This window comes from Terrapene carolina, unplaced genomic scaffold, assembly GCF_002925995.2.
Source record: "Terrapene carolina triunguis isolate 2854851 unplaced genomic scaffold, T_m_triunguis-2.0 Scaffold212, whole genome shotgun sequence".
NCBI lineage: Eukaryota > Metazoa > Chordata > Testudines > Emydidae > Terrapene > Terrapene triunguis.
Window position 1 is genome coordinate 5,788,888 of NW_020664563.1, and position 17,156 is coordinate 5,806,043.

The window sequence follows — 17,156 nt, forward strand, 5'->3', positions numbered from 1 at the left end:
AACAGAGCCCAAATCAACAGATCAAAGTGAAGCTGCCTAAGGGATTTAGTAACGCAACCTCATGTTAATTGAAATGGGAGCTGCGGGAGCAGAGTTTAGGCCCAGAAGGGACCATCCAACCATCTAGTCTGACCTAAACCCATAGCTTGCTAGAGAGCTCCAATCAAATGGGCCGATTTTAAAAAGTGATGATGAGCACCCACAATGTTCGTTAGTGCCAGTCAGCAGCTGCAGATGCTCAGCACCTCTCTGGATCAGACCCATAGACTGGTATATGGCAAGGAGGTTGTTATTTTTTTAAGGGAAAGACTTCTATAGAGGGCAGAGCATCACATCACATTGCTGAGACCTGACATAGGACAGAGCTCAGGACTACTGGAGACTAACAAAAATTGCAGCGAAGAGAGCAATGAGACCAAAGATTTTAAGCAAATATGAAACCAGGGAGTTGTTTGAAGAGTCATGCACCACTCGCGTTCTTGTGGGTTTGATGATCCGTGCCTTTTGGGTCAGGATGGCATTTCTGGCTCCATCCCACTTCCCAGGGCCGGTCAAGCGGAACTGGAAGGGGCTGCAGGGGCCAAAGTAAATCATCAGGGCCAGTTTGGGATCCTTCAGAAGCAGCGGAAGGATTCTGGGTCTCGCATCTGAGCCCTCGGCGAGCTCATCCAGATATTCAATGTGATCGGTTTGCAATGTCTGGCTGCGGCTGGTACCAAACCTTAGGAGAGAGCAAAGAAAGAGATGCCCCACAACTGTCATAACTGTTCAGTGATCCATGTACATTTAATCTGATGCTCCCGATTCATACAGTGCTAAAGGGATGTCATGTAGAGAACTGGCAAATACCACGCTAACCTATTGCTAAAAAGAGAGAAAGGAGAAAGACAGGGAAGCGAACAAGATACGGGAAGATTGAGAAATAATGGGATTCAGAGCCACAAGAAGCACTCCAGATAGACTTGTGGATAGCTGCAGCTCTCTGATGTAGCATCCAGTTAGAGCAAAGCTAGCTCGAGTGAAGCTGTGGCAGCATGGGCAGCTGCTCGGGGCAGCCCCCCCTGCCCATGACCCTGGGTACATATTTAAGCTGCCATGATTACATTGCTATTATTAACCAAGATCAGAGCTACCTCTGGTATGTCTACATGTGCTGCAATCCCATCTCCACATTGCAATCCAGACATACCCTAAAACTGGCTGAATTATAGTTGCCTCCATGCCAAAAAACTGTAGACCCAAATTTGCAGAGAACAAGGCACATTTACCGAACATTGGCATCAGCAGGTTACGTACTATTTGTGAAGAACCCGGCATGTTTGCATTACAAATAATATCATCCTACCTAGTGCATTTCTCATACCCTTAGACAATCTTAATCCCTTTCAACTGCAGTTGAGTCCCCATTATGGGCCCACAGGGACAGATTTTCAGAACTGTGTGCATATAAACCACCTACATGTAACAGGTCATTAAGAATGGTGCTGTTCTGGCTGGAGTGGTGTACACATGTTTGCAAGCAAACCCTAAGGATCACAGCCTCATAGTAGTTAGAGATGGAAAAGAGCTGTTCTACTCAGACCATCATCTTACACTCCCCAAAACTCTATAATATGTAATCTAAGGCCAGACGGGACCACCAATCTGCTAGTCTGACCTCCTGTATATCTCAGGGCACTACCACCACCCAGCACCCACCACCCAAAATTAGACCACCGTATTACAGCCCACAGGTGACTACCGGTGATTTCAGGTTAACATTAGAAAAATGGAAACCTTTTCAATTCAAAAGACACCCTGTGAAATATTTCGGGCTGGAATGAGCAGAACTTTATGTGAAGAATTATTGCTATGCATTCAGTGCTTGGACATGACAGCAATGGACACTACAGAGAAACTTTCAACTCCAATTTTTGCAACTTGCTGAGCCCTTAACTCTTGGCACCTCAACTATTAGACGCACAGATTAACATTTCCAGAGGACCAGCATGTGGTATAAGCTTCATATTTTTGCAGGATAAGGAAGCTAGTGAGCCTGGCCATCTTCTACTGTAGCTGCCTTCTCAATGAGGTCTCTCTCTGATCAACAAAATAAACTATGTGAAAGACCCTTGGGGAAATTCGTATAGACTCTCTGATGAGGATTTGTAATTGACCAAAAGAGCATGTGGTTTAAGGCTGATGAATATAATATCTAACACCCACCAATCTGAAGGAGGATAAAACCCACTGCCACTCTTACACGGGAGTGAAAAGGGAGATGGCAGACACCACAGGGAGGCTGGATCTAAAGACAGTGGCGGCGGAGTTCTTCTGGAAAGTGGTCTGAAAGGTGTCCTGGTTTCCTTTCAGCGCAAGCATGAGAATGGCATTTCATTGCCACAAAATAGCAGAAGGCATCCTTGGCTAGTTTGGGGTTATGTTCATCACTGGCTACTAGGAATACTCAAGAGACTACACTGATATATGCGGTTGACGTGGTTCCATAATCCTTTTCCTGGGGGCAGTGGAATTGTGCAAGCGTGGTTAAAGTATTCAGTCTGGAGGGAATACACACACAGGTCTGGCAGCCAGAAAAGAAACGAGGGGAACCCAAATACTCAAGGCATTTGGAATATCTGCCAGTGAGCTAGTCATTGAGCAGATGGAGTATATTTTAAACACATGAAGACATGAATGCCAGCCAAAGCTTCTAGAAGACTTTGCACTGTATTTTCTCAGAAGCATGAGAGGAAGGAGAAATACAATTTCCTCTATATGTATAAACTGCTCCCATGATGAGTGGAGAATAGTAATATTAATTAGGTGGTGTTTCATACCACTTGATCCTCTTCTCTTTCCTCTTGACAATGTCAGTCATCATGGTGTTCTCGGAGGGCAGCTCAGTCAGCCCTAGAAAATTAAAGTGGCTAATAAGTAACAAGAATTACAGAGGGACCCAAGCTTCGAAGTTCAGAGCTGGATTTGGGAAGCTTCCTGCCCTGATCTGTTACATCAAGTAGTTTGCACGTTCCACTACAAATGCTTAAAAGTGTTGCTTTGTCGAGGCCTCTGCAGCAAAGGGGACTGAATTCTCCATCGTGCTGCTCTAGTTTTGCCATGGGGACTGTGACAAGACATTCATTTAATCTGCCCTTGTGGCACCTGGCTCCAATTCAGCCTTGGGTCTCTGAGGCCCATCATCCAAGTTACTTAAGCTCCTAACTTCCACTGACTTCAGTGGAATACCTTGGCAGATCTGGGCCTCAGTGCTTTCACAAACACTCATTAAACCTTACAACAGAGCACTTCTGTTAGACAGGGACATATTGTTACATATAAGAAGCAAATCCTAGCTTATGGCTGGCTGAAAATGAATCATGTGGCAAGACAGTGCATTTTTCTAGTTGATCTCCTTAGTGAGGAGTTTGGTTTAAACTCTCAGAAGGGGAAGAAAAGCTTTTTTCTTCTCCTTTAATTCCACCTTTCCTTTACAATGTTAGTTTAAAAGGATAATACCTAAATTACAATACACCGCCAGCAGCTTTTGTTTCTGTAGCACCATCAATGCTCATGATGCTTTACAGAGAAGTTCTTGCAAGTATACAGAGAGCTGCTCAATGAGACAGAATTATAATGACACTGCAGTTCCCTGCTTTCAGATCTCCAGCAGTAAGCTACATTAGAGATTAATACATGTCAAAGCTGATGGGACCATTGTGATCATGTTGTTAGACCTCCTGCATCACACAGGCCAGGGAGTTTCACCCTGTTATTCCTGTATCCAGCCCATAACTTGTGGTTGAGCTAGATTAGAGCAGTTAATTACCCTCACGGTTAAAAGAAAAATCAGAAGTGGTCTGTGCAGACTGAGCATGCTAACGAGGGATGTTAAGGAGTCAGTCCCATGAATGGGAGTCAACAAATGTGAAACTTTTGAATTTAGAACCTGCATTGGCGTCCTTTGCCATTCTCTCCCTTTCCTGTATTCTCATGTATCATTCTTATCTAAATCAAACATGTAAGCACCTTGCAGCAGGGATGATAAGCCAAATTGAACCCTGATGCAAAGGGCACTAGTATTGATTTCAATGGCAGTTGTGCCCACTTAAGGCTAAATCTGGTCATATGTTTGGCGTGTTGGCAATTATTAAGCGTGTATCACAACATGCCTGTCCACTTACCTTTAAAGACTCTTGTAGCCCAGCGAGCCTGCAGCTCTGCATTTGGCATGATGGGCCCAAGCGGCTGTATGAGGCCAATGACAGCCAGCGTTGGCTTCTCCAGCGTAGGGGGGAAGACGTGTTTGTACAGCGCGACCTCGTTGTTTTCCACTTTGATGACTGACTGCTCCAGGAAGGGGAACGAGAAGCTATAGCCAGTGGCGAAGATGACAACATCCACGTTCTCCTCCATAGTCCCATCTTCAAAGATGGCAGCGGTTTCGGTGAACTCCTTCACAATGGGCTTCACCACCACGCTGCCACAGAGGATGCGGCTTGGAAGGTCATCATTGAACACTGGCTCTTTCATCAGGGCTCTGGAAGGAAACAAGATGGTGGAGGTGTCTGGTTTGTTGAGGCCATGCAAACATTTTTGGGGGGGATAGGGCTGCAAGTGGCCCCATCCCTGAATGTTTGTTTAAATCACTTGGTGGTGGCAGCAATACCGTACAAGGACAAGGTAAGGAATTTGTGCCTTGGGGAAGTTTTAACCTAAGCTGGTGGAATATAAGTTTAGGGGGTCTTTCATGCGGGTCCCCACATCTGTACCCCAGAGTGGGGATGGAACCTTGACAGCAGCAATGGTGATATACTTGGAAGTTAAGGTCAAAAGTTTCAAGCATCCACAAATTTGATGCATCCTCAGCCTGATTTCCAGGGGTGCTGAGCACCCACAGCTCCGACTGAAATAAGTTAACAGGTGCTGCAGGTCAGAAAGCGAGGCCTAAGGTGGCCCAGACTGGCTACCCAAAAACTGAGGTGATCCAAGGGAGACATTTTTGACCATTTCCTCCTGCACCAGAAGGAGATTAGTTCCACATACACTTCTACCCCGATATAACGCAGTCCTCGGGAGCCAAAAAATCTTACCGCGTTATAGGTGAAACCACGTTATATTGAACTTGCTTTGGCCTCGAGCATTTCCATTATTAATAGTCAGCAAACATGCCTGGCCCTGCCCCCTATCCGACCCCCGCCTACTTCCCGGCCCCTGACTGACCCCTCGTAACCCCCGACTCATCCAACCCCCCCCGCTCCTTGTCCCCTGACTACCCCCTCCAGAGACCCCCCCCCCCGTCCCCAATCACCCTCAGGACTCCCACGCCCTATCCAACTTCCCCGTCACCTGACCGCCCCACCCCCAGAAGCTCCGAACCATTCAACCCCCCCTGCTCCCTGTCCCCTGACTGCCCCCCGAGACCCTCTGCCCCTTATCCAACCCCTTGGCCCTGGCCCGGCACCCTTAACACATCGCTCAGAGCAGCGTGTCGGAGCCAGACATGCTGACGCGCTGATCCACCGGAGCGCGCAGCCCCGCCCCCCCAGAGCGCTGCTTTACCACATTATATCCAAATTCTCGTTATATTGGGGTAGAGGTGTATCTAAGCCTTTGAGTGTCTAAAGACTTGAATCAACTGTTTTATAAAATCTAAATAAATATTTGCTCTTTCCTGGCAGGACTTGGGTTCCCAAGAGCATTTTCCACATAGTTTTGGAACAGAGCTGAGCACTTGCCAAGGAACCACCCTCCTCCACCACCTCCAACTCCTCTCCCTCCTCCCCGGACATTTATTTTCCTGGAGAATGTACATATTTTGACCTTGGACCCTTTCCTGGCATTTTAAGCAGAGATAGGCCCAACCCTTCACATGTGAATCCAGATTTCAAACAATCCCAGTGTTTTGGGGGGTTAAGATTGGAGGGTTAGTTTGGTCTACTGCAGGATTAAAAAAGAATTACACATGTGTGTGGATAACGAGAATATCCAAAAGTATAAACCCTCATGCTTCAAGGCATAATCTGACCACTAAGTGATGGCGGTTAGGAAGAAACTTTCCCATGATTGTCCATAATTGCCCACTACAGAATTTCTTGCACCTTCCCCTGAAGCATATGGTCCTGGCCAGTGTCAGAGACAGACTGAGGTAGTCTCTGGTCTGATCTAGTCTGGCCAGTCCTATATTCAGTAAGAGTTTAGCCTGAGTAAGGAGTGAGTGAAGCATGACTGAGGACAGAGTATGGCCTCATAATAATTACATGATTCAGATTCCTTTCCCTCTCCACCTACCCATAGATCAGCTGCACGTTAAAAGTGCGTACCTGTTCTGAGGCACCAAGCCATAGTTTTCATGGTTAAACCATTGGTTCATCTTCTGTTCATACACCCGTTTCAAAAGGGGCCAAGGCAGGACACTTCTGATCAGATTGCTAAATCGGGTGTGAAATACAGTGTCCCAAGGGTAGCCGTCATCGTAGACACGGCTCATTACCCATGAGCCTCCTCTGGTGCTGATGAACACCTACAGGGCAATACAGAATTCCACTTTAAGCAGTGACAGTCTTACGCAGCACGTGCATTGTCTGCATTGCAAATCTCAGCCTAGGTTTATCTCCAGACATTGAACATCTTCTCCTACTTGAGGCTACCGAGGTCAAAACAATAGAGAAACAATGTCTCAGAACAGAGTCAGGGGGCTGGGAAAAAACACCCACTTGAGATTACTTTACATTGCTGTGGAGGCTGATTCTAGATATACCAATCTCAAAGGAAGGGTGATCTTGTGTAACTCAGGAGAGCTGGGTTTGGCTCCAGCCTCCCTTTGTGACCTTGGGGAAATTGCTTAACTTCTCCTTGCCTCAGTGTTCCACCTGTACAATGGGGATAACACCACTTCTTTTCTCCCACCCTTTGTCTGTCTTGTCTTTCTAAATTGTAGGCTGGTCTGAGTGCAGGACCTTTTGCTGTGTGTATGTACTGGGCCTAGCACAATGGAACTTTGTTTGCAGGTGGGGCCACTAGGCCCTACAGAAATACGTAGAATAAACAGTCAAAATAATAGCAACCAATCATTAGAGGCTTTTTTTCCTGCTCCAGAGAAGCAAAGATTTGGGCTTTAATGCCTGGAATGCTGCGTATTCTAGGTGATTGCTGCTCTTAACAAGTCTCTGGGCCACAGTATACTGATGTGGCGTTTAATTTACTTACATGCCACATCAGTATATGTTATGGATAGAGTATATGGATGCCTTCCACTGCCCTCACCCCAAATCACAAGGGTAGCAGGCTAAGTCACACTACCCGTTTGGCTCTCTGACAGAGCTCCACGGCAATATCCGATGCAGAGTTCCCCATTCCAATCACCACGACCGTCTTCCCCTGAAATCCTTCAGGGCTCTTGTACTCCCGGCTGTGGAAATATTGGCCCTTGAACTTTTCGATACCTACGAGGAGAGAAGGAAGGATTGGAATCTCAGTGCAGAGATGGGTTTTAAACTGCTAACGCTCAGGTATGTGATTGAACCTAGGTCCTGGGTGGGCGGGGCTAACCCGCTTGTGCCGCCATGGCTTCACCGCTAGTGTTACTCAGTCTAGCTTTGATCTAGCTGGGGTACACATGCTGCAATCACACCCCCCGATTGCAGTGTAGACACCCTCAGCGCCAGATTTGGGGCATCTTAAAATTCTGGGGCATTTGGCTGCAGGTTTTGTGGGGATGTCAATTGGTTTGGCCTCTTATGAATATAAAATTCAGATCCAAGTTTGTATTTCAACCCTCCTGCCTCCTCCCAGAGTTTAGAGACATTGAGCTGTAGGGTGTTTGGCTTGAGAAGACGTCTAGGTATGCTTTACTAGAAACAAAAATGAGACGTTTCAGTGGAGAGCAGTACCTTTCATTCGTGGACATGTTGGGTGTAGCCCTCAGGCCCTCTTCCACCTGCTGTGTACTGCTCATGCAGTGAACAGGATAAATGTTGATCGAAAGGGCTGGAGATCTCTCCCCCCCCCCCCGCTGCACACCGTTCTTTGGAGGTGTGGGAGGGATGTGCTGGGGTAGGGCAGAGCACTGGGTGCAGGTGGCATAACATGGCAGCTCTGAAGCTGCTTTAAGTTACCCCAAGGGCTGTTATGTTCCTCATCTGGTCCAGAACTGGGGGAATGGAAAGGTGGCCCCCCACTCCTTAGCTGCACTGAGTATACACTCATTGCTGTAGAGGTTTGAGCCCTTTGTCTGCAAGCATTTCTCACTCTCAGAGTTAATTGGGTGGGGATGCCAGCTGGCCTGTGTCAAGTGTTAAAAACAGAGCAAATATTTGAATGTGCCTGGTATGTTCGACTAATCCACTCAAAGGCCTAGCTGCGTGTTTGTGCCTGATGTATGTTTGTGCCAAACTTTGATCGTGCCAACAATTTTGCTTCACTACCAGGAAAAACCATTCCGCTAAAGTAGAAACTGAACCAAAATTTGTCCAAAACCAACTGACCCCAAACATTACTTTTACTGGAAGAACTGAAAATATTGGAGAGGGTGAGAATTTAAACATTGTGACAGATTTTTCAGGGCAAAAAGAAGTGAAGGAAGAAGAAAGCTAGCAGAGAAAAGAAGAATCAGTATGTAAAATATGGCAGTGGAGGTACTATTATATATATAAAATACACAGCAATATAGGAGAGACAACAGAATCAAACAGATAACAGCTTCTTGATTTGAACCCTGCATTGTTCATGGCCAGGTATTTGTTGAATGTATAGAATTTCGCAATGCTCTTGCTTTAAATTAGTCTTGTTGTATCAGGAAAGCAAACAGCTGGGCCCTATCTAGCACACATTGAAGTGAATGGAAAGATATCCATTGGCTTCAGAGGATGTGGGAACCAGGCCCATCTGCTTGCTGAAGTAATGATTTGGATAATCCAATAACTGTAGTGCTTCCAAGGGACTAAAGCCTCAAGAGAGACAAGAAGGAATAATCAGATCCAGAGGAACCATTAAACTGGTCATGCAGCGAGCCATAGGCTCTCACTCCAATACAGGAATATAAACAATTGTCCCTAGCTGTTCCTGGTTTTGTACCTTGTTAACCTGGACCCCAAATACACCCTGTAGGAGGGCTTTGCAAACACAGCTCTTACCAGGAAAAGACTGCACTGGGATAAAGGATTCTATATGGTGACCCATGCACACCATAACGGCATCAAACATGGTGGATTCTTGCTTTCCATCACTCTCGGTGACAACAATCCACTGGCCGGTGGTAGAGAAATCCTGGCATTTTCTTACACTGATGACTGTGGTCTGAAAGTAAACCCGAGAAAATACATCAGTGCTTTGGCCCCAGCACCATGTGTTAGAGGTGATCTATTGTGACTCATACACTCAGAAGAGCTCAGAAACTAGGAGTGAACTGGGCTCCACATTCAGGTTTGACTTAAAGCAGGAATGTCAACCATGTAATTTACAGGCCAGAAATGGGTACATTTAATCCAGCCTGCTTGACAGATCCAGACTTTCCAGAATGCAAGCTTTCATTTAACTAACAAGGAAGATTGTAGCCCTTACGGCTGCAAACATAACCTTCCAGCTATGAATGGAACATAGTACTGCCATAGCCTGAAACAACTCAGAGACGAGTGAATTGATCCAGTTCACCTTAACTGGGAATTAACTCTTATGCCTTATGGTGACATTTTGTCTGTGTCTACACTAGGGTTTCATGCCAAAAGTTTCCCCCCATTGCTCCCACTCCACTGGTGGTAGCAATGATGGCAACGCTAGACTGATCAGGTTCTTGTTGCTGCCGTCTTTTATTACCTGTTGCCTAGCACTACTCAGAGCAGATCTGGGTGACAGAGTGGTAAAAATGTTGTTAACACTAGTAGAGTTGAACTGCTGGTAGCAATAGTGAAAAATTCTGGCTAAAAGCCTGGTGTAGACAAGAGCTGAAAGGGGAAAGTTTTCAGATAGCTTAGATTGCAACTGTGCATCTTGTTTGCACACACAATTACTACACCTGTGCATGCAAAATGGCCAACTGCATGTGCAAACACCAAAACAAAGTTCAGACTGCTTACTTGACATGGCAAAGAAAATAAATCTTTCTTGGGGTTGTTTTTATCACTTAGCAGCCCTAATTATGAGATGTATGGATGGATGATATTTAAGAAGTTATGTATCTGAACCAAAAACCCTAACCCCCCCACCCAAACCCCCCCCCACACTCAATGTGTGGTGGACATCCTGTTTACAAGTAAAGACAATGGATTGGAAGTGTATTGCACCCTGGCTCTTTCATTGAGGAGATGAACTATCAGCGTGTTGTCTTATGAAAGGAGGGTTACAGCCCACCTGGCTGGAAAACACTGCAAAAACTTTGGGGGAGCTCAACTGCATTAAATTAAACTTACACTTGATTTCCCTATGAACCTGTCTAAGTGCTGGGTGTGAGGGGGAGCAGTGATCTGAGGTGGGATTGGTAAACTGGGGTACACTGCTTCTTTGGGAGCAGCACAGCAGTGAATTCTGTGAGCATGCAGTGGACTAGGGGCTGGACACTCCAGAAAGATGCTCAGAAGTTGGAGTACACCTATCGCTAACCTGCGGGGAGGAGAGCACAGACCTAGAGGGCATTGCTTGTGTTGCCCATGAGTCAAGGAGCTGATGCCCAGCTGGTGCGGGGCTTGCTCATGCGAAGGGCAGACAGTAGCAAGGTGCCTCATAGCCCTGGGTACCCCGGGGAGCATCACAGACCTAATTAATTGTGCAATTTTTGCCCTTGTAATAGAATGAGTTGGATTCACCTGGTTTAAAGCAATTTAAGAAACCCAAAGAAAAATGATGCTTTGGTCTCTTTATCCTATCCACTAGCCTGATCTCTTCACACTGTTCCTTGTCCTGACATCCTCTGCTTTTTGTGGGGTAGAAACAGGGGTTGGGACTGAATCCATGAGAAAAAAGGCCAGAATCCTTCAAGTGTCCCCTCTCACTATCGAGGGCCTGGTCAGAATTTTGGCCGATCTACCCTGTTGAATCTGAATCCGCTTAGCATCTAATCCATGCCCCTGCTGCCCTTTCCCCTGTCGCCACATTGTCCCTTTTCAGTCACCCTGTGACAGTCTCATCTCTCTTCCATAATATTGGGCTCTGCCAACCTTCCCCAGGTCCTCCACCCAGCAGAGCGTTAACCTGAAGAAGAGTATTATCAGAAAGCAATCTGTTCCCCAGTAGCCAGATCAGCTATAGTTCTAGAGAGACATAAGGTGCTGGAGATAATATCATTTACTGGACCAATTTATGTTGGTGAGACACACAAGCTTTTGAGTTTATGCAGAGCTCTTCTTCAATGGAAGCTCGAAAGCATGTCACTCTCACCAGCTGAAGTTGGTCCACTAGAAATATTATCTCCCCCACTTTATTTTGCATGTATCCTGGGACCAACATGGCTACAACAACAATGCATACAGCTGTAGTTCTACACACACATGCAGAATCGGTAGGTTACGTTATGTAACAAGCCATTCTGAAGTTGTGCTAGCTCTCATGCAGACTTTACTTTTGTTCTCTCTTATTTTGCTGTTTTCCTTAACCTAAAAGACAAGTTATACAGCCTGTAAGTAGCTGGCTTTTGTGTATAGGAAATAAATAAGTAGCAGGACCCTATTTTAATAGGACATACCTTGAACCTGATGTATTTCAGAAGATCAAAGCGCTTTGCGTACAGTTTCAAATATTCCAGGAATCTGGTGTTGTGCAGGAAGTTTGGAAAGTGTTCAGGCATCGGAAAGTCACTGAAGCACGACATCTCCTTGGAGGAATTGGTAAATACAGATTGGTAGATACTGGCTCTGCCTTCCTCTACCTTTTCCTAGAAAACATCAAACAAATGTGTATTTTAAAATGTTACTAGATAGTGCAAATCTGCAGTTTTCCATGTTGCTGTGTGATGCTCAATGACTCTGAAGGTTTGTGATAGCCCGATGCAGTGTGTGGGCTCTCAATTCTGTCTAAGCTTCCCAATGCAGAGCCAAAGTGATCTCTCTTGTCACAAGTTTTTCTTTGTAGCAAATGTTCTCCTTTGTGAGGATGGTCTTGTAGTTAAGAGTCTGTGCTGGAACTCAGGAGATGTGAATTGCAGACGCACTATGACACCTTGTGGAAGTCACTTAGGTCCAGATCCAATGGAAGTTAGGAGCTTAAATACCTTTGAGGATTTCTCTGGGCCTCTGTTTCCCCATCTGTAAAATGGGAATAATGCCATTGCCTTTCTCCTGTGCTTTGTCTATTGAGATTTTTAAGTTCTTTGAGGATGTCTCACTTGGTGTATGTACAGTACTAACACAATGGGACCTTGTTGGGGCATCTAGATGCTGCTGTGATACAAATAATAAACAGTACACATGAATGGCTGCTGTTGTAGCAACTCTTATGACTTGAGAGTGGTCTTTGCACGCTTGGTTCATGGTGTTACTGAAGTTTGAACAGGTCATTATTTCATGGCCATCTAAGATCATTTACAGTCCACTCCCATGTTGCAAGACTTCTGCAAGACTCATTTGTGTCCTAAGGGCTTCTTCATCCTTTGGCAGACATACAGGATAAGTATTACTTGCTTCAGCTCATCAGCACAGAATTGCATGCTTGCCCTAGTGTCCATAGACTATTTACACTGGCACCATAATTCAGCTACATTTTTAATTGGGGGAATGGCAGTATGAGCTGTAATTTACCATTCACGGTTGCTGTCTAATGAGGTTAGTCTTCTAGGGCAAAATTTCATCCCTGGCATTACATGGTAGAGACCTCCTGTCAAACACAGCACAGTGTACATATGATTTATATTTAAAAAAATTCCATCAAAACACTCCACAGCGTGCACAATTCTCTCCTTTGGGAGAGAGTGAGAGAAAGAATGAACCATACGTGACAGAGCTTAGTCATGTCACTTAACACATGACTGGAAGGTGCTCAGGTATTTTGGTAATGAAGGTGGTAAGAACCTCTATAGAATGTCCATCAAGGCTGCATTTGATCCTTTCTATGAAGTATAAAATTAAACTCTATACTTACAAACACACATTTGGCATGATTTTGTCTTTTCTTGCTGGGGTGTTAGAGGAATTGCTGTGCATGTACAGTGCTTGCAGTGTGGCTTCTAGCCACCACCAGTGCTGGGGCAATTTTTTCTTGGCAGGTGATTATTTAAACTTTGCCCAACACAGATCCCATTTGTTTACACACAGTCACTGAGACCCAGCTGAGAATTAACAGGTTATTGAGTTCCAGAAGCCGTAGGGTTGCCAGTTTTGGTTAGACATATTCCTGGAGATTTTATCACATGACATTATTTTTTAATTAAAAAATAATGTTTAATTTCTAGAGACTCCAGGACAATCCTGGAGGATTGGCAACCCCACTAGCAAGTCCAGATACATTGCAGCTGGATCACTCTGCTTACTTGACATGGCAAAGAAAATAAATCTTTCTTGGGTTGAAAAGCGGGGAGACTGCAACCAAGGTTCCTCTGTGTCAACTGGCAGAGGGCTCAGGGGTGCAAAAGGATTATAGGGATCCCCAAACTTGTCACGCTGTGTGCTGCCCTCCGCCATGGTTGGGAGCTGGGGCCAGGAGCGGGGCCACGGCTCCCGAGGGGGTGCACAGACAGAGGGAAGGGGGAGCCAAGGCTGGGGCTGGAGACGTGGCGGGGAGCCAGGGGCCATGGTCGGGGGGGGGGGGGGGGGGGCGGAGGGCCAGGGGGGGGCTGGGCTGGGGCAGGGGCCAGGAGTGGAGCCATGGCTGGGCTGCAGTCAGTCAGGGGCTGAGGCTGGCGGAGGGACTGGGAGCGGAGCCATGACTGGGCCTGGTCAGGGCCGGCAGCTGGGGTGGCTGCTGAGTGCAGAACTGCGGCCCGGCCAGGAGTCAGGGGCTGGGTGATGCTCCCTCCCCACCTGCCCTGTGGCAGCTGGCCTGTGCCCTGCTGTGCCCCCTGAATGTTTCTTCACCACCTTAGGGGGGTCCCACAGTTTAGGGACCACTGCCATAGAGTGTCATGTAATATCTCTACTGAAAGCCTGTTTCACACTGGTCACCATACCCACTGGGAGATGTATGTAACACTGTTGCTAGGCAGAAGCACAATGTAAAGTAAAACACAAGCCAAACAAGAAAACTTACCATCTCCCCCAAACTTTTAGGTTTTCTTTAGACATCACAAAAACACAGAAAAATGGCACATACTTTTATTTGTCTTTGCCTTGACTACATACGGTTCTCTCAACCTCCCCCCCCCCCACAAAGGTTTCACCAGGGGGTAAACAAGCCACATTAGCATAATTAACTCACGGTGGGGAGATAAACAGTTATTCGGCCAGCTCTGAAAGTGAACATAAAAATAGCCTTCAGTAATTCGTTCTCCATTCAGTTATGTTTAAAGGACAGAGGGAAATAAATGAACTCAGACAAATTTTAGGACAGGCCACATTTAGTTGTTGAATGCAGGTGAAATGCAATGGAGATACACCGGCTTACCCCAGGTCTGAATATAACACAATGTCATCTTGATCTCAGGGAAATACAGCATGAGCCAGTACATTTACTTTTAGAATTGTTTGATTAAATGTAAAATGTGCATTCATGTACTGTTACATTTAATATATGTGAACACACAAAATGTGGGAAAATGCAAGAGCTAAGGTGACCAAAAAGGAAGAAATATTGAGCTTGGGTCCTTCATTTGTTGTTTTATGAAAAATGAATGAGACCGAAAAGGGTTTGGATGGGGGGGGGGGGGGGGGGAAGGGGGGGAAAATCTGCTCCAGTGGGTTTTTTTTACACTCTTGTCTAGTCTGAAAGACTCCTGGCAACTGGAGAGCTACTAACATTACAACACAAATAGGCAAGAGAGGAAAAACTGGGCAACTGAGAGGAAAATGGACTAAAAGTTCACTTAGTCAGAGTGTTTAAATCTTCGCTTTGTTTGTTTTGGCTAACACCTATTTATCTCCAGTGTTTACTGGACACTTGGAAGGAAGACTGTCTTTGTTAAACATTGAAAACCTCTTTCCATTAGAGCTCACAATGTACATCTCCAGCAAATGAACATAATTAAACTTTCTCCATCCCCTGTGAGTCCTCCTGCAAAACCAGGGGAGAGCAAACTTGTCCTACCTAATATTTATACAGTAAAATCAAACAAAACAAAATCACCTTTACAAATAACAGCCCATTGCCCCCAGACTTTCAAGCCTGCCATAAGCATCAAAAAGCAGCAAAAAAGAGGAGACATGCTTGTCACAAAATCCCTCTGCTAGTCACTTTCCAGGCTCCAGGGGCAAGTTCAGGAGCCAGGCTGCGATCAGTTGCTCCTGTCACAAAGGAGAACGGGGCTGGGCAGGGGGCAGCACAGAGAAGGAGTTAAAGAGCCTTGAAGTCTCAGTGATTTTCCCAGTGGCACGTCATAGATCACGTGTCACGTAACTATGGTTGCCAGCCATCCAGGATTGTCCCGGAGTCTCCAGGAATTAAAGATTAATCTTTAAATCATGATTATGTCATGTGAGGACACCTCCAGGAATATGTCCAACCAAAACTGGCAACCCTACCTATAACGTGGCTGTAACCATGACCACCCCCCATCACAGCTGTGCAGCCCTGCCCTGTGCCATTAGCGATAAGCAGGCAGAGTTGTAGGAAAGATCTGTATTATGCATGCTGAGAGGCCGGGAGTATGAACTGAGGCTCCAGGATGTGTGTGCAAGCAGCCTGGACCTGGCTTGCATTCCTGAATTCACACCGAACTAGGTTCCTCCTGAAGTGTGACCCTCTTTCTCTAGTTCCACTGATCATATGACATGTCCCAGTGCCACTGGCATGGAACAGCTTCTGTGAGCTCCCAGACACCAGAAGGAATGGGCTACTCCCCCCCCCCCCCCTTCAGGATTTTTCCACCCACTGTTTCCCTTCTTTGCTTCCCTCTGTGCCTGACAGCAGAGGGGATCTTAGCCCCTTTAGGAAGGGCAGAACAGAGGAAGGTCCAGTTTACAAAAACAGCCAACGTGCCAACTCCACAGGCAATGAACCCCCCCACTTACTTTGAACCTCCAGAGCCCCCCGATGTCATTGCTTCTCTCGAAGCAGGTGGGCTGCAGTCCCTCATCCAGGCAGCACTTGATGGAGGTCAGTCCACTCACGCCAGAGCCGATCACAGCAACTCTCTTGGCCATGGTGTGCTGGTGTTTGGGAGGATCACGCAGTCTGGTCAGTGCAAGGAATTACCAGGCAATGGGGTCCTCGTGGCTTCAGCAAAATGGTTTAGGAATTCAAGTCAGTGGGTCCTCGACTCTGCTCTGTGGGAGGAGGATGGAATGGAGTCTTGAATGTTCAGGTGAGTTCTGAGTATTGCCAGTGCTGCTGTGAGCTTCCCAGCAGTGCCTTGCTCCTCAGTTGCCCCTTATAGTCCTTTCTGATTACCCAAATGGGATAAAGGGAGCCATCTGGTGGGGTGGGGAAGATGCTGAGAATGAACTAAGCTTTGTGGAGGGAGTACGTTAAATGTCGGGGACTCCAGAGCACAAGCTCAGTGGAAGGAGAGGGACATAAGAGAAGGAGGCTCTGACTATGCGGGGGAGGTGGCCGTGAAGGGGTATGAGGTTAGGGCATGGTTAGGGGGACAGGATGAAGAGAATGGATGATTTGGGAACTTGGAGACATTTGGGGGACAGGAGATAATGTATGGGAGCTGCAGGATAGGCACAGGGGATTTATAATAACTATACTGTGCACTCCCAGAGCGCTCTCCACCCTCAGGGAGGATCACAAACATGAGTAACTGAACCCCCACAAGAATAGTATAAGGCTAGAAATGGAGAAACTGAGGCATAGGCGGGCCAAATGAGTGGCCCAAGCTCAGAGCTCTGTGGCAGCACTGAGAGCGGGGCCCAGGTCTCCAGCTTCCTAGCCCTGTTCACGAGTGAGGGAATGTGACGTTGTGCAGTCTATATGGTTTTATAAAAACATAATAAGAAGTGAATATAATGTAACTGGAATAGTTTTATAAAAATATGATAGTGAATATAATGTAACTGGAATATGCTTCATGCAAAAGGTCTCTGGTAAGGTATCATTACAAAGCTTATAATCTACTGAGTGTGATCATCCTATTTGTATAAATGTACCACTCTTGT

General features: G+C 46.3%; 1 protein-coding gene across 1 annotated transcript; it reads right to left on the minus strand.

The window, feature by feature from the left end:
- Positions 1–372: 372 nt before the first annotated feature.
- LOC112107433 (dimethylaniline monooxygenase [N-oxide-forming] 2) lies at positions 373–16,196 on the minus strand. The gene is made up of 8 exons (XM_026656130.1): positions 16,065–16,196; positions 11,654–11,842; positions 9,114–9,276; positions 7,282–7,424; positions 6,303–6,502; positions 4,164–4,519; positions 2,820–2,892; positions 373–721 (listed from the first exon to the last, which is right to left on the minus strand). Exons 1-8 carry the CDS (start codon positions 16,194–16,196, stop codon positions 373–375), a joined length of 1,605 nt encoding a protein of 534 aa, XP_026511915.1.
- Between the last annotated feature and the right edge of the window lie 960 nt (positions 16,197–17,156).